General features: G+C 42.6%; 3 protein-coding genes across 4 annotated transcripts; 1 reads left to right on the forward strand and 2 right to left on the reverse strand.

The window, feature by feature from the left end:
• Positions 1-2,540, reverse strand: LOC119692283 (beta-1,4-glucuronyltransferase 1). The gene is made up of 6 exons (XM_038112293.2): positions 2,457-2,540; positions 1,980-2,083; positions 1,010-1,896; positions 776-932; positions 432-605; positions 1-242 (listed from the first exon to the last, which is right to left on the reverse strand). Exons 2-6 carry the CDS (start codon positions 2,010-2,012, stop codon positions 147-149), a joined length of 1,347 nt encoding a protein of 448 aa, XP_037968221.2. The 5' UTR covers positions 2,013-2,083; positions 2,457-2,540; the 3' UTR covers positions 1-146.
• A 2,220-nt stretch (positions 2,541-4,760) lies between these two features.
• Positions 4,761-23,215, reverse strand: LOC119692267 (beta-1,4-glucuronyltransferase 1). The gene is made up of 6 exons (XM_038112214.2): positions 22,704-23,215; positions 21,853-21,953; positions 12,307-13,211; positions 12,064-12,220; positions 6,330-6,503; positions 4,761-5,593 (listed from the first exon to the last, which is right to left on the reverse strand). The coding sequence occupies exons 2-6, from the start codon at positions 21,901-21,903 to the stop codon at positions 5,537-5,539; spliced, it is 1,344 nt and encodes a 447-aa protein (XP_037968142.2). The 5' UTR covers positions 21,904-21,953; positions 22,704-23,215; the 3' UTR covers positions 4,761-5,536.
• Positions 13,928-19,981, forward strand: LOC105389072. 2 transcript variants are annotated; one of them, XM_048624998.1, is made up of 2 exons: positions 13,928-18,729; positions 18,796-19,981. In XM_048624998.1, the coding sequence occupies exons 1-2, from the start codon at positions 14,404-14,406 to the stop codon at positions 19,603-19,605; spliced, it is 5,136 nt and encodes a 1,711-aa protein (XP_048480955.1). In that variant the 5' UTR covers positions 13,928-14,403; the 3' UTR covers positions 19,606-19,981. The 2 variants fall into 2 exon arrangements, with proteins under 2 accessions (XP_048480955.1, XP_048480956.1); XM_048624999.1 differs by having other exon boundaries at positions 13,928-18,294; positions 19,622-19,981.
• Positions 23,216-23,893: the final 678 nt, after the last annotated feature.

The raw sequence follows: 23,893 nt of genomic DNA on the forward strand, positions 1-23,893 counted from the left end.
AGATGATTTATTTACTTATTATAAGTACAAAAAACCAATCATATTAATAAGTAAATATATTTTAATCTAGTTATTTAGGTACTTACATCTTAAATATATTGTTAATCGAGGTAGGTACATAGAACCACTACGTTTTAGCTCCTATCTCACTTCATTGAAACGCTGAAGTTACCCATTCCCACACTGGTATTCCTATAATCAAGGCCATGTGTTACAGCATCTTGGAAATTCTCGATGAGTTCCTAAAAAAGAAAAACGGTTTGGATACTTATACTTACTGCAGATTGCAAAGGTGTTATACAAACAGGTATGTAGATTTGCACGAAGGGCTTTTAACCATATGCGTACAATGCGTAGTGTACGGGACCGAGATCTTAGGACCAATAATATGTCCAGTACCTAGTTAATAATGATGTTCATCTGACCCTTACCTTCCCATGCCTGGCGAAGAGTTCTCGCTTGAAGGTCTTGAATAGCTTCCAGTTGACGGCGATCTCCTTCCTGCGCCACCACGGGATCTGGTCGGCCTGCCGGATGCCCCAGTGCGCTGTGAACACCGGGGATAGAACCTGGAACTGGTAGCCCGAGAGGAACATCTCGTACGTCTGTGGGGGGGTACATAGGTAATTATGGAAATTTCGTTTAGAAAGCAGGAATTGGTAGAGTAGTGTCATCTTCAAACGTGCATCTATTCGCGAAGAGTTTGTTTGTGGATGAAAACAAATACTTAAAATGATGATATCTAAAATGATGCTTCTCCAGTTCTGAAAGATACCTGTGTGTTCCTGGTGAACCCATATCCCAGGAAGCGCTCGTCGTGCGCGGGCACGCTGTCCGGCGCCAGGTAGAACGGCTCGTAGAACAACTCGAAGTTGGTCACGTTGTGGCTCACGTGCGTCTCCGCACTTTCATTGCCTCCCGATGCCTCCCATCTACAGAGAAACAGGAAGGCTGAGCAAATAATAAGGTTATTAAATTTATACTCTTCTTGTGAAAATGGACAGCTTACCGAGAGAAATTTGAAGCACGCTGGCTCAAAGAAAAGCTCTTCTTGTGGAAGGGAACGGCGAGCTTCTTGCGCGAGAGGCGCACCAGCTCCGCCTTGTCGCTCGGGAAGGCGCGCACGCGGCGGTCCAGCTCGTAGGTGGGCACCACGTACACGCACAGCGGGCAGCGCGGCGCGGCGCGCAGGAACCGCTCCAGCGCCGGCGCCAGCCCGCGCGACGGCACCACGTCGATGTCCAGCAGCAGCACGTGCGAGCCGTGGCAGTTCTTGCGCGCCAGGTTGCGCAGGTGGTTCTGCGGGTAGGGGTGCGTCGCGCGCCACGCCACGGTGTCGGCGCGGCGGCGCGGCGCGGGCGGCGGCTGCGCGCAGTCCCGCGCCCAGCCCGGCAGCGCGCCGCCCGCCGCGCCCGGCCGCGCGCCCGGCGTGCCCACGTGCAGCGCCAGGCGCGCCCACACGGCGGGCCGGCAGCGCAGCAGCCACGCCGCGAAGCCGCGCAGCGCGCGCAGCTCGTCGCCCGTCACGAACACGGCCACGGACAGCGGGCCGGACCAGTGCGCCGCCAGCGCCAGCAGCTCGTGCAGCCGCTCCACCGAGCTCTGCGTGGCGAGGCACACGCGCCGCGAGCCGCCCAGCGAGGCGTAGCGCGAGCCGACGGCCGCGTAGTCGAACAGGCGGTAGGCGCGCGCGCCGTCCCAGCGGCCGAGGCGCATGTCGAGCGCGGCCAGCGGGTCGGCGGGCGGCGCGGCGCGCGGCGGCTGCGCGCACGGCTCGCAGCTGGGGGGCGGCGGCGGCGGCGGCGCGGGCACGCACGCGGCGTCGCGCTGCAGCCACACGTGCGCCGCCGCGTTGTACAGCACCAGCAGCACGGCCGCCACGCTCACCACGCTGCACTGCGCCACGCATCATACAGTAGTTAAACATCACCGCAGTCCACCATGCATGGGATAATCGACTCATAACTGAGCATACTTACCAGTTTATGTCTTAATTGGTTAGCCATAGCCATGTTGAAAACTCATCACAATGTTCAGGATATCATCAGTTCTAGTGCGGCATTCTTCATTTGACGTCCCTCCTCTGTAAAATTAACTCAATCATCTTATATCTTCCATTTTTATATGATTCTTATAACCAAAATAACACCGGTAAATAGTGAGTAAGATTGCATTTAGTACACGTCTTCATTGTCATTCTTTATCCCAAAAATCAATGACAACCCTTGGAGGGCTACAGGGAGACTACAGGGCGCCCAAAAAGCAGATCAAGAATGTTGTTGATTTTCAGGAAATGATCCGTTTATCTATAACTAGGTATTTACTACTCGTATACTAGGGTAATGTCACTTAATGCGATATTCAGGACTTTTCTAAGTGTGCTGCCGCCTGTAAACCTCCACGGGATGTCGTTCACTTGAGGGCCAATCCCTATTATTAGAGGAAAATATACTTACAGTCCAAGCCGCACACTTCCTTTATGGTTTCGTTATAAATGACCGTGTAATACTTATAGCTGGCATAATACAGGTAAATTAAATTTACCTAAATAAGTACGAAACACCTCACTTATCATAATTATGTAGGTAACTTAACATAAATTCGCGTTAGTCACAGATAATGAGGAATAAATTATACCTTGTTAGGCACGCAAGAGATGCGGGTTCGAATCCCGGCGCTGACATGTACCAATGAGTTCTTTTAAGTTATAAGTACAATGTATACCATCGCTCTTACGGTGAAGGAAAACATCGTGAGGAAACCTGCATATCTAGATTTAGCACATCTAGATATGTGAACCCACCAACCCGCAGTGGACCAGCGTGGTGGGAAATGGTCCAAGCTTGGGAAGGCTGTTTAGACCTTGGGGATATGCACAAAGGTTCCACTCGAGAGAGCCCGGTGCAGGTACTTACACCCCCACAGAGAATAGGATAGAATAGGAATAGGATATACCTAGTTAGGCATTTTGTGTAATTCATATTTCTCAATCTAAGGCGATGACTTAGGCCAAAGCCAGGGTTAAATCAATTTCCCACTTGAGTATAAATGTAGGTACCTAAGTATTAACTTGAGTACTATCTGTGTAACGGGACACAATGTATGAATTATTTAAATAAAAATAAGGCAGTTTGACACAGGTCTGGGAAATTTAATAGTTTGCTATGTATAGCTACTTCACAAAATGCGGACAAATCGACCAAAACTCCTTAGGAAATACTTAGTGTCATCCTTACTAATATTATAAATGCGAAAGTAACTGTGTCTGTCTGTCTGTCTGTTACTCTTTCACGCCAAAACTACTGAACGTATTTGAATGAAATTTGGTATACATATGGTCTAGACCCTGCTGGGAAAGAACATAGGCTTCTTTTTATCCCGGATTTCCCACGGGAAAACTTTTTAAAGCGAAGCGAAGCGCGCGGGACCAGCTAGTTTATAAATAAAAACTTGACCAAAACATTTTACATTCGTAGGTAGCATTCGTAAGTAATGCCGGTTTAAATAAAACATATTGAGAATATTTTATAACAAATGATTTATTGTAGAAAATAAAATACATTGATTTGAATGGCGTAGTCTTTCAAAAACATAAACGTTTATAAGGGACAGGCATATTCAGGTAACAGAATATGTTCAGTTATCAAGTAGTTTATATGTATTTATATAGATGTCACTATGCCAGAATCTGTATCTCGGTATTAAGAGTTCTTACATATTAATAACCTTTCTTCTTATACAAATAAACATTGCTTCTACTACCAGCGATCCGAACATAAGGCTACCAAGCCTTTTCATGTTTTTTTTTTTTTTTTTAATACCGCGATGTAGTTTGCGGGATAGTGGCATCTATGTAATTACGTAAATACTACTTGATACCTGAACATAGGGCTACCAAGCCTTTTCATGTTTGTAGTTTTTATGTAAAAAAAAAAAAAAAAAAAAAAAGAAAAACGGTCCAGTGTCACCGCTGGCATCCTGTCACCGGGTGCACTGGACCGCTGTTGCTGGGGCCGCTGACTCCGGTTAAGTTGACCCGAAGCGCGCCTTGATGTGTCCTGGTGCCGCTAAGTGATAGGCGCGGTGGCGCAGCTCGCGGCGCCACTGTTAGCACCCATTACTGGGCACACCGGAGCTCGACTGCTGATGCAGCCATCCCTACCGGAACGATCCTCGGATCGCCCGGTTGACGCCTTCAGAGACGATGCGTCTCTGATTTCTAGCGCCTGATCAAAAAGTGGCTCTACTAGGGTGGTGTGGTCAGTGACCACATCCACCTGGATCCGGCTCGAAGGACCATGAAAAGGCTTGGTAGCCTTATGTTCGGATCGCTGGTAGTAGAAGCAATGTTTATTTGTATAAGAAGAAAGGTTATTAATATGTAAGAACTCTTAATACCGAGATACAGATTCTGGCATAGTGACATCTATATAAATACATATAAACTACTTGATAACTGAACAGAATAATAAAATAATTGTTGGTAAGACATTAACGAATCGTAGCATTGCTTGTGACGAATCCACTTAATCAGAACACGTACATAGAAAATGTATTTACATAGTTTATTTACATTATGTGCATTAAAATTCCTATAAATATTTAATAGCAATATCGTATCACTATGCAGTTCTAGAGTTGTGAATGTGAAGTAGTAGCAATAAGTAAATAATTTATTATGTAACAATCTGTAACAACAATAATAAAATTGGTAAGGGACAGAGAAACCTGACCCCCCTCAGAAGCATTGTTAGGTACTATGAGAGGGGGATCAGGTTTCTCTGCACATGACCGTACATACAATGCAACAGAACAGTATGATCATGATCAATGCGAAATGTAGGTGGGTCCAAAAATTATCACGTTTATATCACATATAGAATAAATTAATATTAAGTACTTAATAAGTATGAAAAAATGTATCAGCCGTTACAACTTTACACAACCACGAACCAACACTCATTCTGTTGCTTCTGAGTGCGAAGAGCTTTAGCGACATCCTATAATTCTACTTAATTACTTATATACTTAGTTAGCATTAATAGCCTTTCTATCCTATTGTCTAAAGTGTAGATTCATTTGCATTTTTGCATATTTAGGTACCCTAGTTATCCAGAAGTACTCCTAAAATGACGCTGTAAAAAGGAATGTGATACTTAATTAAATATTTCAGGTTCAAAATGTAAATGCAAAATGTTAAAATTATGAATGTCGAAGTTACGATGAAACATAATATTATAACGATTTTAGTTGGCATTCTTTATTCAAAAGCGTAGGCACGTCACTTATTCTGTTTCTTTACATTGACTGTCCCAAAAAAAGTTATTCTAACTAACTGTGCAACTTATTATTTCAACCTTTTCGGAGAATATTCGGCCTCCTTCGCGCCAACCTCTTTCGTCACTAAACACGAAAAGTCCTTATTCGAAGCTTCAAGCTCACAGCGCTATACACGTAGCCACAAGCACACTAGGAGTCCATGAGTCAGGGCGAGGGTGGGGGCACGGCCTGCGGCGGACCGCCGGCCGGCTGAAGCCTATGCACCCTTCTTGCCGGGCTGCTGCGGCGGCCGTCGAAGCAGGTGCAGGGGGTCCTGGAAGGAAATACGGTCCTCTGTAGATTGTGAAGGTTTTTGTACAATTTAGATAGGAGTGTGGAGTAAAGCTGGCTCACTTGGAGAACTCTTAGTTCTGGTGCATTGTCATCAAGCTTATAGTCTCACGCCACGAATAAAGTATAAGTAGGTAGGTACTTAATTTTCTAAGCATGCCGGTGACAAACATCACAGCCGGACTAGGGCTTACGTATACCTAATCATGAAAGGATTATTAGCATATCAGATTATAGTTGTCCTAACTATCCAGGGTGCGCCAGGCGTTACCGTACAACATAATTAGGTACATGTCGTGTCCAAACTTCACGCATAATAGCCAACCTGAGAGCCTTAAGGAGTCTACACACCAAACCCGCCGACCCGCCGACTCAGCCCGGCGGCTTGGTGTCGGCGACTTCGTTTCAAGAATCATGTCGGCGACTCGTACCCGCGCGTGCAAGTCGGCGGCATGGCCGGCGACTTGCGTACGCGCACGCTCAGTTGCCCGCCGACACTCCACGTTCGTAAACACTGCAATCACTAACTAAAAAAGTTGTACTGATTTCTTGCCGCCGACTAACTCACCGACACAGCCCCATGACACATGTTGGCGGGTTGGCGGGTTTGGGTCGCCGACACCAAGCCGCCGGGCTGTGTCGGCGAGTCGGCGGGTTTGGTGTGTAGACTCCTTTACATGGCAACTAAGCCATCAACGCCATCGTCAATTACAACTCACCTTCCGATACCTAGCGAACAGTTCCCTCTTGAAAGTCTCGAACTGTTTTCTGTTCTTTTCGTTCTGCTTCTCGCGCCACAGAGGGCGCGCGCGGCGCTCCTGCAGCCCCCAGTGGATGGTGAACACCGGGGACAGGACCTGGAACTGGTAGCCGTACAGGAACATCTCGTACACCTGGGAAGATAATGGGTAGGTAGGTATAACTATTAGTCATAATGGTTTATGGTCAAACGAACTTACCTGTAAATGAAGTTCGATCTACAATTATAGCGAGTAGCTGTACTGTGTACATAGGGAGAGATGATGATCCCATAAGCCTATCCTTTAGCGTCAATTCTCACGTGCCACAACCACACCACGTCGCAGCCACATAGTGTGGCAGCGGCTTTTTGCAGTTGCGTCGTGGCAGCGGCAAAATGTCGATGTGGCTGGTCGTGTGCAGTTAATACGGATAACAAGCGGCCGCGGTGCCGCCGCCGCGTGACGGCGTTGCCGTTGCAATGTGGTCGTATTACACAGGTGGTCGATAACAACGGCAAAATGTGGCACGTGTGAATTGGATTATTCATTTTCAATACGAAATATACGCCCGACCACACGGCGTGGTTGTGGCTGTGGTGTGGTTGTGGTACGTCTGAATTGACCCTTACACGTAAAACACAATACATCATCATCATACATCCTCTACTACTTATACCTGGAGGAGGTCACGGGTGTACCAATTAGTCATGAGTACCTACATAGTCGTAGATAAGCGCGATATCGCCATTCGAGATAATCAAATCATGGCTATGTGATTAGTTTTCATACGTCGATAAATGCCGTGCAATCCGGTCGGTTCCTACGTTGTTGACCGATAGCGTTATCTGTTTTATTAAAACCCTAGCAACTGCATATTCTTTGGTACTTATAGCCTATATGAAAGAATATGCAGTTGTTGATTTTGGGTTTTAACATGGGTTATCTATTAATTCATGGACACTTTCGCAAGTGCCTATACGATTTCGCATAGAAACGCCAGCAGTTCTAAATAAAATTATAAACCAACTTTATTTCGCCATCAGGTCTTCATTAAAAACAACTCATAACACCAAAATCACTGGCGAACGGAAAAATATTTACACGTTTTATTTATAACCGACATTCTATACAGCTGGTGGTTCAAAAATAGACCATAGGACGCTGCATTCAGAGTAGTTTGGTCTTCCACGAGTGTTATTGGGTTTTCGTGTCAAACTCGTGTATTTCGGTTAGACCAGACACAATGATTTAAGGCAGTGTTTTTCAACCTTTTTCATGATGCGACCCCCCTGGTATAAAAAAATATTTCGCGACCCCCTTGACCCTTTCAGTTTTTTATCATTTATGTATGTGTATGTTACAGTATTCCCAATATTCATTCCATACGTAGTAAGTAGTACATGTACATACTTATCGGATTTAAAAACACATTATTTTGCCATTGCAACCAGGAATTTATTTTTTGAAATTAGCTTTTTAATTTTAAATTATCTTGAATAAAAGTTTTCAAGGGTGAAATGAAAATAAAAAGACAAAATACATGGCTTTACAAAAAAATAAATACTTGTGGCCGTCGTCTTTGAACCGGGCAGGAACGCCTCCCACTCTACGTTTGCCTAGTCGTTGTCTGAACTCTAGAACTCGTTTACCGGTTATCGGTTTTTCGGCAGATATGACCAGCACACTACCACTTCAGCTTGCATAAATATTTTGACATTTATGTCAGTAATCTTAATCCTCTGACTGACGGAAAACCTCATCTCTGATAGGATTTATGAGAGAAACCCCAAGCATAGCTCTCTGCATAGCACATTGAGCGACTTTAAATCGGTGGACTAGTCCTACCGTCAGTGCCCACGGCTCTGCACCATACATCATCACTGGCAGGACGCACTGGTTGAAATATTTAGTCTTCAGGCTCTGAGGGATGGCCAAAGGAGAATATGTGCTGACAAAGTTTCCCGAATGCAGCCCAACCCAGTTGGATGCGCCTTGCAGCCTCCTTGTCGAAGTTGCTTCTGCCTAGCCGAATAGTCTGCCCGAGGAGATAGACATATTCTTGCACAACTTCGATTGTTCCCTCAACAACGATCACCGGCTCCGGTTCGATACGAGCATTGTACATGACTTTCGTCTTGTCCAAGTTAGTTTTACCCCGAAGCCTACACGTTAAGAAGCAGCATTTAGGCCACTTCCATCATCAAGCTGAGTTCCTGCAGAGATTCTGCCATAATAACGATGTCGTCCGCGAAGCAGAGGGGTATGACATGTACTCGCCATTTATACATATACCATGTCCAGCGGCATCGTACAGACTCCTCAACTCCTCTATATAGCGCCATTCGATTTGAAATCTCTGCAACGCTTCCAAAATTGCCCATGTCTCGATGGAGTTGAAGGCTTTTTCATAGTCCACAAAGGCTAGATACAGAGACTGATTATACTCTTCGGTCTTCTGTGTAATCTGCCTTACTGTGTGGATGTGGTCCATTGTACTCAAACAGATCCAGGATGGGATAATTTAATTAATAAAAAACAAGCTCAACCTTCGCATTTAAGAAAATTTTAAGTAAAAGTATTTTTAAAGTAAGTATTTTTCTTAATAAATTAATAATAATTGTCTTTATTATTTTTTTACTAAAGTTCTCAATTTTTTCGACCTTTGGCGACCCCCCTACAGAAGCTTCGCGACCTCCCAGGGGGTCGCGACCCACAGGTTGAAAAACACTGATTTAAGGGATCATATAGGTCTGTATCAAAACTTCTGCTGTTATGATACGATTCATGTTAAGTATATTGTAGTAAAGTCACAAATCTTCTAAACGCGAACTAATTCAAAATAAGGTCACACTTGGCAAGTGAGGTGTCTTCGTCGAGACTTTTCTTTTGCACTGACATTTCATCTAGTTCGTATTGCTTATCAAAGAGTGTAATCCGTGGAAACATTCGCTAAATGCTGCACAAGTGCACATAATATTGAGAGTGAGGGATGTCCTAAACACTATTACCTATACCTCCAAGGTATCCTATTTAGTCTATATGTATAAATCATATTATTTATTTATTTATGTATTTGCCTTTGTTTGTTCTCCAATAAATCATCATCATCATCATCATCATCAGCCTATAGCAGTCCACTGCTGGGCGCAGGCCTCTCCCAAAGCACGCCACAGGATGCGATCTCTCCAATAAATAAAAATTATATAGGTACTTAAACGAAGCTTCGTATGAGTTGAGTGATCAGAATGAGTCAGCCATTGTATGGAATGAGTCCAAAACATAAGTTTGTCAGTAATTAATGGAACGCTCAATATTGTCTCAAATGTAAAATACAAGGACACTATAGCTTTGTTCAAATGATTAGAATCTGTTCCTGAAATTAAACCGATAACATCAGCTGAGCCAACAAAACTTCCACTATGCTTTCAAACTACACTATTGTGTTAAGATTATATCTCCAAATTATACATACATACATACATACATACATACATAAATATTATATACCTAACTACGTAGTAGATACATATATGATTTAAATTGACCTGAGGATATGAAGTTCATTAGCAGAAGGCATTATTGTTATGTATTCCACAATCAATTATAGTTAGATTAAGGATACCATGACTGCCTAGGTCCTGTCTGCAATATCACCAAAGTCCTACATACAATACAACCGATGCATGAATGCGATGTATTTAGTGAGACCAGGACATACATACATCCATCCTGACGTCCCTCAGCAGGGACAAAGGGCCTTGAGTAGATTTCTCCATCTGGCTCGATCTTGGGCAGCGGCTGCGAGATCCTCCCACTTCATTCCCACAACTTTTGCCTCATTCTCCACAGAACGTCGCCAGGTTGTTTTTGGGCGGCCCCGTTTACGAGACCAGGACATAGGCAATTCAAATCAAGTACTAGGATTCTAGGACACATTATACTCCACTCCAATCGGGTAGGTTTAATTGATGGTATTATGTACCTGTGCTTATACAAAAAAAAAGCTTAGCATATTAGCTATCTATATCATATATATATCATATATATATATTATTATGTGTGTCAAAATATTCAATAAGTTGCCGAATGAACTGAAATCCCTAAATATTAATATGTTCAAGAACAAATTGTATAAATGGCTAACAGAAAACCATTTCTATAGCCTACAAGAATTTTTAGAGTAGTTAATAATGTATATTAGTTTGTAAGTACCTACTCTAGAAATAATGATTTGCATGCTAATATAATTTGGCTAAACATGAGCACTTTTCGATAATATTGACATCTATGTAATACCATGTTTTACGCAAATAAAGTATTCTATTCTATTCTATCGAAATGATTGTATTAATATCGTATCTTGCCCGGCTGTCGGTAGCTGGTGCAAGCCACAAATATAGCGATCAATGCTGCACGCACGGCTAACAGAAATTAATTTGTGTTGTAGACAACAGGTGCGGGTGATAGTGGCTTTGACACGCCACAGCGGTCTCACCTGAGGGCCATCAGACGTGATAGAACGAGTTTCGCACGCGCGATAGAATGTGGAGAGAATAGATCGGCATGTTATATTAATCAGGTATTATTATTGCGTCTTTCCTCTTCATTCCACTTAGATAGATAGAAGCAAGGCAAAGAAAAAGGCAGTATTTAAGGTAACTCGGCGTTTCTATTTGTGGTTTCTATTGTAGACTGTCCTTAAACCTGTATTCTGCCTCAGCTGTTTCTACCCTTGTGTAAAATCAGCATTAGGTCCGGAACCTAGGACACCAGATTTTAGAAGCGGCATATTGTGGACAAAAATCAGTTATGCTCTGGCCACCCCTTAGGACTCATCCGTTAGGAGCCATCCGCTTTGAATGAAGAGATCTATAAAATGGTCTCCCATTTGAAACTAGATGACGAATTGAGTTCACACCCGCCACCAGGACCAGAGGTGTGCGGACTTGCGCAGCCGAGTTACGAGTCCGGCTATTTGGACCAGGGTACTACGGGCGTCCGGATCTCTAGCCCTCCACTAGCTTGCTAGTGCTGGATCCGGACTTGGGTATGGATTCGTAGTGGAGCGTCGTTAGCTACAGGGGGACAACGTTCGTCTGCCCGGTAACTTGTGACCGGGCGTCTCCCCCACGCGCAGCTAGTGGCTTTAGTAGCGGTTTAGGACGAGGGCCGTTGATCCGAAAGAGTCACGGGGCACGTGTGTTTCCCTTATAGTTGGTCCGGCGTCAGTTGGACCGACATCTCCGATGCTTGACTGGATATATCAAGAAGTGCGTGAGAATAGCATGCGCCGGCCGACCGAGCTGTATACTTGTATAGGCTCCATGGGTATGATATGTTATGCATGTCGGGAAGTGAGCGCGCATTACAACTCCGTTACCAGAGTGGAGATCTGGCAAATGGCTTCTCCATTGTCCCTAGTGTGGATCAAAACACGATTGCTCCGGATGGAGTACGGGAAGTGAGCGTGACATCAACAGCCCCGGCACCTGTCAGTACATAAGGGAGGGGTCTCGCCACCACGAGGCGACTCTCCTTGTGAGTACTGTGGCTATACGCTGCCGCGGCTAGATCCACTTGCACCGTGGATCCCTGATGTCAGACTGCCGTCGGACTAAAGGTATAGTGCCAGTAGTTTATGACCGAGTTGTCAAGAGCTACAGGTCACTATAATTATATCAAGTAGTTTAGAAAACGGGTAACGTGTCCTCACCTGGCTGTTCCTGGTGAACCCATAGCCCAGGAAGCGCTCGTCGTGCGCGGGCACGCTGTCCGGCGCCAGGTAGAACGGCTCGTAGAACAACTCGAAGTTGGTCACGTTGTGGCTCACGTGCGTCTCCGCGCTCTCGTTGCCGCCCGATGCCTCCCACCTGCAGGGCAGAGGATGGAGGTCAGAAAACGTCACCAACTAACTCTGTAGAAAGGAACTTCTACCTCTAGAACGTGCTGAACTTACAGAGAGAAATTGGAAGCGTATTGGTTGTAAATGAAGATCTTCCTGTGGAACGGGATGGCGAGCTTCTTGCGCGAGAGGCGTATCAGCTCCGCCTTGTCGCTCGGGAAGGCGCGCACGCGGCGGTCCAGCTCGTAGGTGGGCACCACGTACACGCACAGCGGGCAGCGCGGCGCGGCGCGCAGGAACCGCTCCAGCGCCGGCGCCAGCCCGCGCGACGGCACCACGTCGATGTCCAGCAGCAGCACGTGCGAGCCGTGGCAGTTCTTGCGCGCCAGGTTGCGCAGGTGGTTCTGCGGGTAGGGGTGCGTCGCGCGCCACGCCACGGTGTCGGCGCGGCGGCGCGGCGCGGGCGGCGGCTGTGCGCAGTCCCGCGCCCAGCCCGGCAGCGCGCCGCCCGCCGCGCCCGGCCGCGCGCCCGGCGTGCCCACGTGCAGCGCCAGGCGCGCCCACACGGCGGGCCGGCAGCGCAGCAGCCACGCCGCGAACCCGCGCAGCGCGCGCAGCTCGTCGCCCGTCACGAACACGGCCACGGACAGCGGGCCGGACCAGTGCGCCGCCAGCGCCAGCAGCTCGTGCAGCCGCTCCACCGAGCTCTGCGTGGCGAGGCACACGCGCCGCGAGCCGCCCAGCGAGGCGTAGCGCGAGCCGACGGCCGCGTAGTCGAACAGGCGGTAGGCGCGCGCGCCGTCCCAGCGGCCGAGGCGCATGTCGAGCGCGGCCAGCGGGTCGGCGGGCGGCGCGGCGCGCGGCGGCTGCGCGCACGGCTCGCAGCTGGGGGGCGGCGGCGGCGGCGGCGCGGGCGCGCACGCGGCGTCGCGCTGCAGCCACACGTGCGCCGCCGCGTTGTACAGCACCAGCAGCACAGCCGCCACGCTCACCACGCTGCACTTGCAGCGCCAGTTCCACTGCACGATCATAAGTACAATAAATCAATCGTATTAACCGCATAGCCAGGCCAAATGGTCGAAGAATACACACCACAATTATTGTTATTCTTCATGTCACTGTATTGATGTTGTTTTGTATTTGTGATGTGTATTTTTTTGTAAATTTTATAAACGATGTGTCTATATGTTTGTGTCTGTATAATGTAAGTACACCGCTAAATAGTAGGAGGGCAGTTCTTCTTTTTAACCTACATAACTTAGTCTCCATCAGTTGTGAAGAAAAAATCATGAGTTTTACAAATATTTATTTATTTATTTATATTTCAGCGTGCATTGTACTAAAAACACAACGGCTGTGCACGTTTACAAAAATATAAATTTATATTTTTGTATTTAAAATTACGTTACAGAGTGGTAAATCCGCGTGACAGAGGAGTATTTCATACGAATCTTGGCTGTCTCCCGCCACTTCATCCTGCGCATATTTGATAATGTTACAAAAAATACATATGACAACATAAAATATAAAAATTTATTTAAACTCCAGAAGATATTACCTATTTAGTAAAACAAAATATATATTTTTAAATGATTTCTGAAATATTTAAAAAAATTGTTGAAAATTTGTCTCTTACTCCCTAATTTTTTAGTAGAAACATTCTGTCACGTAGGTTGCCATTTAAAATATTTGTTTGAGCCACTCGTCCTTATTGCCATCGATCTGAGTTTAAGGTCTCTGTTGAGTTCATTTTCTAGTAGCAAATAAACCATCAGTAAGAACGCACGCTGCTCATCATTTCTCCACCTTTAAAATACAGTGACATAGTAAAATCAACCTAATTAACACCCACATAATGGTCGTTATCGAGCCGGATCAAAGTTGTTTACTACAAATTCGCCGGTAACCAGCCCGGCTGAGAACAAAAGAATTCTTATCTATCGTCGAGTGAAGTCGAGAAAACAAGTGTTAATTTAAAATAAAATTAAAGTAATGCAAGTGTGGACATTAATTTAAACAGTGTTAACTTATGGACTAACCAGTGCTTAAAAACGAAACCTAAAGAACTAAATACCTAATCAAAGTGTGTATGAACGCTAAGTGAATAACTATTATAAGAATTGACTTTGTGAACGTGTTGAACATTAAAATAGTGCGATATACCTACCTAACAATTTGGACTATCAAACGTAAATATAGTGTTTATGCAAAATGGAAGCGGAAAAGGAACTATTGCAAATTTTAGAAGATAAAATATCAATGTTACAAAAAGTGTTAGTTAACTTCAAGAAATGTCCTAAGGCTAGGCTTACGAAAGGTTACATTACCGTGAGACTACAAACTATTCAAGAATATTGGCGAGACTTTACGAATGCACATTTGGCCCTAACTAGAAAAGTACCTAAACAAAATAGACAGAATTACCCGTACTTTGCAAACGACGAGTACTACGAAGTTGAAGAATTATACTTGGGTTTACAAGCGGATTTGAATGACTTATTATCCGAGTGCTCGCCGTCAGCCACCAGCCGGCAGTCAGCAGGCGCAGCCAGCACCAACATGGAGACCGCTGACGCGTCGCAGGTCAAGCTACCAAGGATACAGCTGCCTACATTCTCAGGATCTTACGAAGAGTTCCCAGCCTTCAAGGATTTGTTTACATCATTAGTAGACAACAATGTTACACTTAGCAATGTCCAAAAGTTACACTACTTGAAGAGTAGCATCAAAGGAGAACCAGAGTCGTTACTGAAGCACATGCAAGTTGTAGAATGCAATTACGAACCAGCGTGGAAACTGTTACAAGAACGATACAACAATATGAGACTTATTACCAACTCTGTGTTGAAGCGATTATTTAACCAAAGGAAGATCTCTGCACCTACAGCTGACAACATTCGTTCACTGTTAGACACAACTAATGATTGTCTAAACAGCCTGAGAAACCTAAGCATATCAACTGATTCTTGGGATCCAGTTATCATATTTCTGGTCATTCAGAAGTTGGACCCAGAGTCACATCAAGAATGGGAACAATCAGCTTTCAATGGAAACAGCGCAGAACTACCTAAGTGGACGGAGTTATCTAGATTCTTAGAAACTAAGTATCGAACACTGGAGCTAGTTAACCCACCGCAGAGACAGAAGATTACGCAGAGCCAAAATAGAGAAAGAGAATACAAAGTTCTTGTTTCTACGGATACCAACAGTAACAATAACTATAACAACAAGGAGAAATACTGCTCAATGTGCAAAGAAAACCACACCTTATGTCATTGTAGAGAGTTCATATCAAAGGTACCAAGAGAGAGATGCGAGTTCGTGAAAAGCAATCAACTATGTTTCAATTGTTTGGCCCCAGGACATTCAGCTTTTAGATGTCGACTCAGAATGTTCTGCCGAGTATGCAAGAAGCGTCATCACACGCTACTGCATGAGACCTATCAACCAAACAATGTAGAATGTCACCATGATACAGCTACCAACGAGAACAACAACAACAATGAACCAGTCTCAGAGCTATCAACCAACATAGCAACCAACACGTCTACTGCGCTCCTGGCTACAGCCCTAGTACCAGTGAGAGATGAATCATCAGGACGTGTCACCATGTTAAGAGCACTAATCGACAATGGATCACAAGCAAGTTTTATTAGTGAGAGAGCCGCCCAGTTACTTAAGCTGAAGAGGATACCCTGCAATGGTACAATCACTGGCGTCGGCACAACAAAGACAACAGTCAAACACGTAGCACAAATTGAGGTTCTTTCAAGCCAAGATAACAAATTCAGCCTCAAATTGAAAGTTTATGTAATGCCTACGCGTTTAACATCACAATTACCAACGAGAGTTATCTCTGAACGCACCTGGTCACACATCCATGGTATAGCTTTAGCTGACCCCGGCTTCAACCAACCTGGACCTGTAGACATGCTGCTGGGTGTAGAAGTGTGTGCCGCAATTATGAAAGGCGAGATTATCAAGGGTCCCCCAGGCACCCCTAGTGCTCAAAATACCAGCCTTGGGTGGATTCTCTTCGGGCACATCACTTCAGAGGAACACAGAGATGAATATACAGTAATGCACCATCAGATTGATCTGGAAATAAACAGTATGCTAAAACAAATGTGGGAATTGAATGATCATGAGCAAAAGATCCTAACCGCAGAAGAGAGAAGATGTGAAGAAATATATGAATCAAATCATTCCAGAACAGAAGATGGCAGATACATTGTGAAGTTGCCTTTTAAAACAGAGAATAGATTATCAATACAGAATGGATCGAGAGACATAGCTCTGAGAAGTCTAAAGCAACTAGAGAGACGCTTCGAAAAGAATCAAAAGCTAAAGGAAGAATACACAAAAGTGATAGAAGAATATCTTGAGATGGAGCATATGGAAGAAGTACCTATAGAAGAAATCAACAAGCCAGCTGTATACTTACCTCATCATGCAGTTATGAAAGAAGAGAAAGAAACATCAAAATGTAGAGTGGTATTCAACGCCTCATGCAAGGGAACCAACAATACTTCCCTGAATGATGAACTGCTAGTTGGTCCACAACTACAAGAAGACATGCGAAGCATTATAATGAGATGGCGCATGCACAAAGTTTGCTTCGCTGCTGACGCAGTTAAAATGTACCGAATGATATTAATAACAGAGGAGGACAAAGATAATCAAAGAATCCTATGGCGTAAAAGTAGAACCGAACCTGTAAAAGATTATCGATTAAACAGAGTAACATTCGGAACGGCTTCAGCCCCTTACCTAGCCGTTAAAACTTTGCTTCAGCTAGCTAAAGATGAAGGCCACATTAACGAAGAAGCAGCTAAAATAATCAAAGAAGATTGTTTCATGGATGATATAGTATCTGGAAAGGAAACACTAAAAGACGCAATCAAAACAGCTAAAGATATAGAGAAGATATTACAGAAAGGAGGTTTCATATTACAGAAGTGGTGCTCAAATGACGTAGATTTCCTGAAACAATTCGAACCATCAAAGATTAGCACTCATGTCAATATTAAATTTGGCATAGATGGTATCATAAAGACACTAGGTATCATCTGGAACATGGGAGAAGATGTATTTCAATATCAAAACAACTTACCTGCTACAGCTGAATCTTACACGAAGAGAAGTATCCTGGCAGAAATACAGAAGTTGTTCGATCCTCTCGGATGGATTGCCCCGGCGATTATCCCTGCAAAGATACTCATGCAAAGATTATGGTTACAAAGAACTGGATGGGATGAAGACGTAGACGAAGAAGCAAGAGAAGAGTGGATAGAACTTAGAGAGAAATTTCAAGAGCTGGACCAAGTACAAGTAAAGAGATGGCACGAAACGACTGAAAGCAACAGAGATCATACATCTATACATGGTTTCTGTGATGCTTCCACCAAAGCCTATGCAGCAGTAGCATATCTCAGAGTAGAAGACAAAGAAGGAAATGTAACAACCAACATAATAGCCGCTAAAACTCGAGTAGCACCACTAAAACCAGTAACACTCCCTCGTCTGGAACTATGCGGTGCAGTACTGCTTGCAAAGATGCTGAAACAAATAAGAGAAGCCATGAGGATTTCTGAAAGTAAAGTTCATGCTTGGACAGACTCCACAATCGTACTGTCCTGGTTGTCTGGAGATCCAGCAAGATGGAACACCTTCGTACGTAATCGAGTTGTTACTATCTTAGACGATGTTAATAACAATTGGCATCATGTCCAGACTCACGAGAATCCAGCAGATGTAGCTACGAGAGGCATTGAAATAGGAGATTTAAAGGAACACAAACTATGGTGGAAGGGCCCACAGTGGCTAAGAGAGAAAGAAGTCATCTACAGCAAACCGGCATACCTGGAAACAAACCTGGAAAAAAGAGAAAAGATAAAGATTAATACAACAATAGTAAATGAAGATGAAAACATAGAGAAACAATTTGAAAACATGGAAGATTTAACACAACTCCTCATAGTCATCACACACTGCAGAAGATTCATGCGATACAAGAAAGATAACCTGAAAGAAAGACCTATAACTACAAAGGAACTGAATGAATCACTAAACGCATGCATAAAAATAGTTCAAAGAAATAATTTCGAAGAAGAAATAAACAGATTAAAAGAAAACCTTGAAGTCAAAAGGGAAAGTAAGTTGAGTTTACTAAAACCATACATGGATAATGAAGGAATAGTAAGAGTGGGTGGAAGACTGAGACACGCAAACATAGAAGAAGACAGAAAACACCCCATCATTATACCAAGTGAAGGTTACCTTACCACATTAATAATCGCTGATGCACATGCAAAAACGTTACATGGAGGAATCCAACTTATGCTTGAGTACCTGAGATCAAAATATTGGATTCTGAAAGTAAAGAATTTAGTAAAAACGATGATACGTAATTGCTTGATATGCGCCAAACAGAGAGCATTAGTAAGAAACCAGCTGATGGGAGACCTACCGACAGCCCGAGTCAACCCAGCCAGACCGTTCTATAATAGTGGCGTTGATTTCGCGGGTCCTTATCAAGTTCTAATGTCGAGAGGCAGAGGGGCAAAAACATGCAAGGCATATGTGGCACTGTTTATCTGTATGGCCACGAAAGCAATACACTTAGAACTTGTCGGAGATCTGACATCAGAGGCATACATAGGTGCATACAGGAGATTCATCTCAAGACGAGGCCGCTGCTCGCACCTATGGAGTGACCAGGGAAGAAACTTTATCGGCGCCGACAAGGAGTTAAAAACAGCATTGAAGGAGGCTAAACTCGATTTTGAAGGAGACATAGCAGAGACACTTGCCAAAGATGGAACTCAATGGCATTTCATTCCTGGATATAGCCCTCATATGGGAGGCTTATGGGAGGCGGGCGTCAAGTCCATGAAGTACCACATGAAAAGAATCCTGACCTCTCACCTCACGTTCGAAGAGATGTCTACACTCCTGTGTCAGATAGAAGCCTGTCTTAACTCCCGGCCTATATCTACAATTGAATCTGAATCTGAAACAATAACACTAACACCAGGCCATTTCCTGATCGGCGAAGCGCCTGTGACTGTTCCAAACCCAGACCTGAAGTCAGTGAAGGTTAGTCGACTGACACGTTGGCAACATCTACAGAAACTCCTATCAGACTTTTGGCAAATATGGCAGAGTGAATACCTCGCAAGATTACAACAAAGACCAAAATGGCTAAAGAAAGTACAGGAATTTGAAAAAGGACAAATTGTACTTATAAAAACAGAAAACCTGCCACCCGGCAAATGGAGTCTCGGCCGCATCGTGGACAAGCACCCGGGCGCTGACGGAGTCACCAGAGTGTACAGTGTGAAGAGTGGTAATAGTGTAGTGCAAAGACCTATGAATAAATTGTGTTACTTACCTATAGACACTGCCACTTAAAACTTAATTATTTAATATTTTCAGTAGCTTTGTTTACCTAACTAATTCTAAATGAAATAAGTTGCATGATCAAATACTTAAGTTAAAATGTTCTTATTACCTAACGTTACTTATTAAAAAATGTAGTATTTACTTAATCAATCTTTAAGATACAGTCCACAGTATTAAAATTCAGTTTAAATAAAAATGCATGGTAATTTGTAAGTAAAGAAGTATGTATTCAGTCAAGTAAAGGATCTATCATATCAATTCTATCTATTTAAGGCCATTAGCATTGTATAATCACTTTTTTAAAAGGGCCTTTAATAAATGCCCTTTGGGGGGCGGTATGTTGAGTTCATTTTCTAGTAGCAAATAAACCATCAGTAAGAACGCACGCTGCTCATCATTTCTCCACCTTTAAAATACAGTGACATAGTAAAATCAACCTAATTAACACCCACAGTCTCCTTTTCCCCTTGGTAAGATTTCCCCTTTGAGATCCAGACACCGCGTATCGGCCACCCGCAAAGTGTGACAGGAGGTGCGTGTGTTTATTCGGCGACAGCTTCGTCACGTAGGTAATTGTTAAAATAAAATACAATGAAATTATAATTTTGTTATTTACTCATTGGTAATAACAATTACTTTGAAATCAACATGTGAATATTACACTTTATGTTACTGTTTAAATGCTAATCGACTTTGCAACACATTTTACCCCTCTGTCACACGACAAATCTGTCACATTCTTACCAAACACTCCAACCTGAGAATATTCATCAAAGAAAAATTGAAGAGAAACTACACGTTTTGGTTAAAGTACGAAGCGAAAGGAACGTCCAATACACTTGCTCTTCATTAATAAAAAGTTTCGTTAGTGAAAAAGCTAATTTCGTGCTATTGTTCTCAAGAACAGACGATGAATGTGGTAGACTGTTTAATATGGTGGAGAATGATTTATCGGATGTTTGATGATAACATTAAAGTCCTTCCAGCTTCTAAGGTAATTAAAAAAGGAAAGAGTATTTTTTTCAAGTTCTAAGAGCCACTGCTGTATTTTCGAAATATGGCTGATTAAAACTTTAACAAATTACGTAATTTTCATTATGTTACTTAAATTTTAGGTTGCCGAAAATATTAATTGTGCAGATAAACATTATTTTATGTAGTTGGAACAAATTTGTCCTTTAAGTTCCTGAAATACGGATATTTCACTCTCCAGAGGTTCTCAAGTGTGATTTCATTAGTTATACTAATAATAAAGATATCTCCAGTAAATTTTTTGACTAACTTGAAACCATAATGATTTATATGTAAGTTACTAAATTATTATTTTTAAATAAAACTGTTTTATTCCAAAACGCTGCCGCATATTTAATAGAATAACAACTATGTCACATATTTTACCACTCTGTAACGATTGGTGTCTCCTGGTAGTCAACTTATTTTTGGTCGTTTATATGTTATGTTATAAATAGTGCGACTTTGGAAAAATCATATTAAATTTAGTCATTGATGTTAACGTCTATGCTGTTAATTTTTTACTGTAATTAGTAGCGAAAAAATATTTATAGCAAAAACAAGCTTCATTTTAGCTGAAATTGTGACAGAGTGGTAATAACTACTTAATAAATATTTTGTTATTACTAAAAATCCATTCTTTCATATGTTTTCTAAAATGGTATTTTGTTTATTAACTTATCAAAAAAGTTTCATTTTAATCGACGAAGACTATTTCGTTAAAATAAAATTAAAGATTCTGTGACGAAGGTGTAATTTTCTTTGCCTCATCCACGTATTATGTTCTGAAAATCTTGAAAAAATACTTAAACTTCGCGGCCAACCACCTTTTTCGATAGAATAGAAATGTAGCTATCATAAAAATTATAAGAGTTCACCAAAAAGCTAAAGTTATTTTTTTCAAATTCGGGATAATTTTTTATCCATTATGTAGGTTAAAAAGAAGAACTGCCCAGGTATATTATTATATTATTTATAATAGTTATATGATATGTATTATTATGTAATATAGTATGTAGGTACTTTAATAAGAGATGAGATTGAGTGTAGTGTACATGTACACTACACTCAATCTCATCTCTTATTCCCTCCATCCAAAGGTTGTCTGGCAGAGATCACTTTTAGTGATAAAACCGCCTTTTGTACCTTAATTAAGTTGCAATTTGTTGTTCATATGATTCCTTGTTGGTGTGCAAATAAAGCGTCTTCTATCTACATATATATCTAAATTGACAATATACTTACGAGTTGATTCTTCAGTTGGTTAGCCATGGGTCTGTAGAAAAATCGCCACATTTTCAGAACATCACCTAACGTTGTGCAGCATGCTTCATTCAACGTTCTCTCTGCAATTTTAACACAATGTTTGATGGCAGTTTCCTACAGTTTTGATAACGGGATAAACGTTCGATAATAAAAGATTAAAGTACCTACTTTCTACTACAACCTACCAAAGAACGATAACCTATCCATTTTATTGGAATGAGCAGATGATTATTTTTCTGCAGTAAAAATCCGCAGTGTTTTTACCGAGGTTTAACTCAATGCTTATCGAAATTGAGGTCAAACAAAAAGTTCGCTGCATCAGAGTCATCAGACCCATCTAGAAATAGATGGACCACGTAGGTACCAATAGTAACCTACCTAAGTCACCTTTATATTTTCTTTCCAAGGGACATAAAACTACTATCTGGAGTCGGTCCAAAGATAACGTTACCTAGTAGAAGAAAAACAATATCGGAGTATAGGCCAGCTGCCGCTGCATTCTGTGTTTTATATCCATTTAAGTACCTACCTACCTATCATTTTACTAGACACAGTCACATATTTTTTAAAGATTAAAGTGGACATAACTTGTAGCTTACTAGTTATCCATCATAGTTAAATTGATACTAAAATAGGTACCTATGTAAGTATATTTTTAGCGTTCGTGGATTTTTTTAAATAAGTCCTTTATTACTTTCATATTATATGCCTAGATACATCAATGTTACATCTGCAAACTCTTCTTTGTTATTCAACAATTTTATTTTTATCATAGTTATTAGAATTTGTACCTTATTGCTTAGCTAAACATTCGTCTTGTACATACATACCTTGTAGACTGCAGTAAGTACTACAGACAATTATGTAAACGGCACTTTTTACACCACTGCAGCATTGTGCGAAAATATTTACACTGACATGAATAATCTAAAACAGCTGAACGTAGACTTTTAGGTTAGCGCCGGATGTTGTTTCAATTAACATTATTAACACCAAAATTACGCTCCGACATTTTTAATTCATAGGCCCCTATCACTTAAAAGCTGAACACGATGAAAATGTATGACTGAGTTTTTAGTTATGATGGAATTTTCAGTGATAACAAGACACAAACATTCTCCTGGCTGGTGGGTGGTGATGGGGCGTGGACTGCGCATGTCCGGGGCACGGTCATGCGCCCCAGAACCGCCTGAGTTCCGGGAGGAAGGCCGGGGTACAGTGGCGGATAGGTCAGGTTTCTAACCCCTTGTTATGCAGGTGATGGGAGGGTGTGATAAAACGAGGTCATAAATCACTTCATCGTGATTTATTAGCGAATTTGTTGAAGTTCACCGGTTAAAGCTTTCACCGGCTTTTCAGTGCATGTTCACAGTGTTATATGTTAGTTACTATCTGATACAGGTACTAGGTACCTACGTATTTCTTATGTGACCTCTTTTCGGCTTTAAACATACCTAGCGTACCTACCCTCATATAGGTATGTAACTATCTACTTAAGGCCTAAAGCATTTCTGTTTTTGTCATTGTAGGTAGAGTTACTTAAATTATCTCATAAAATAAAAGGTCCCCAATCGACCGACACATTTTACGGGGTTCCATATTGTCCTTACATCATGCATGGTGTGTTAGGAAGGAATTAATCATGATAAGTTGGTAAGTTTGTAGGTAGGTATATCTATGGCTTTTCGTTCAATCATCGGCCACTGTACATCACCTGTGGCAGTTCACACGGAATAATTAGTGGCCAGTTATTATAGGACAGGTAGGTATCACATAGGTAACTATAACTGCTTACTTACCAATACGTATAGATAATATAGTGTAGTGTGTGGATAGGTAGGTAGATATGTATCGGGATTTAACATGGGACGTCAATGCTAGAGTGTTGTCGTCATTGCCCGTGGTATTAAGTAGGTACCTACTTCTCTACATATAGTGTGTAACTAGCTAGATTGTAGGTACACCATAGAGGAGGAAGGCCGAGGGCAGAGTGTTGTGGTGCTCCTTGGCAGAGAAGATG

This window comes from Plutella xylostella, chromosome 13 (genome assembly GCF_932276165.1).
Source record: "Plutella xylostella chromosome 13, ilPluXylo3.1, whole genome shotgun sequence".
In the NCBI taxonomy this organism is placed as follows: domain Eukaryota; kingdom Metazoa; phylum Arthropoda; class Insecta; order Lepidoptera; family Plutellidae; genus Plutella; species Plutella xylostella.

Coding starts and splice junctions, on each gene's coding strand:
- LOC119692283 (XM_038112293.2), bottom strand. CDS start 2,012: ATGGCTATGGCTAACCAATTAAGACATAAACTG. Junction 1,897..1,979: donor ACCAATTAAGACATAAACTG/GTAAGTATGCTC, acceptor TGCGTGGCGCAG/TGCAGCGTGGTGAGCGTGGC. Junction 243..431: donor TCTTCGCCAGGCATGGGAAG/GTAAGGGTCAGA, acceptor TTTCTTTTTTAG/GAACTCATCGAGAATTTCCA.
- LOC105389072 (XM_048624998.1), top strand. CDS start 14,404: ATGGAAGCGGAAAAGGAACTATTGCAAATTTTAGAAGATAAAATATCA. Junction 18,730..18,795: donor ATTTCGCGGGTCCTTATCAA/GTTCTAATGTCG, acceptor TTTATCTGTATG/GCCACGAAAGCAATACACTT.
- LOC119692267 (XM_038112214.2), bottom strand. CDS start 21,903: ATGTGGCGATTTTTCTACAGACCCATGGCTAACCAACTGAAGAATCAA. Junction 13,212..21,852: donor ACCAACTGAAGAATCAACTC/GTAAGTATATTG, acceptor ATGATCGTGCAG/TGGAACTGGCGCTGCAAGTG. Junction 6,504..12,063: donor GGTTCACCAGGAACAGCCAG/GTGAGGACACGT, acceptor TTATCTTCCCAG/GTGTACGAGATGTTCCTGTA.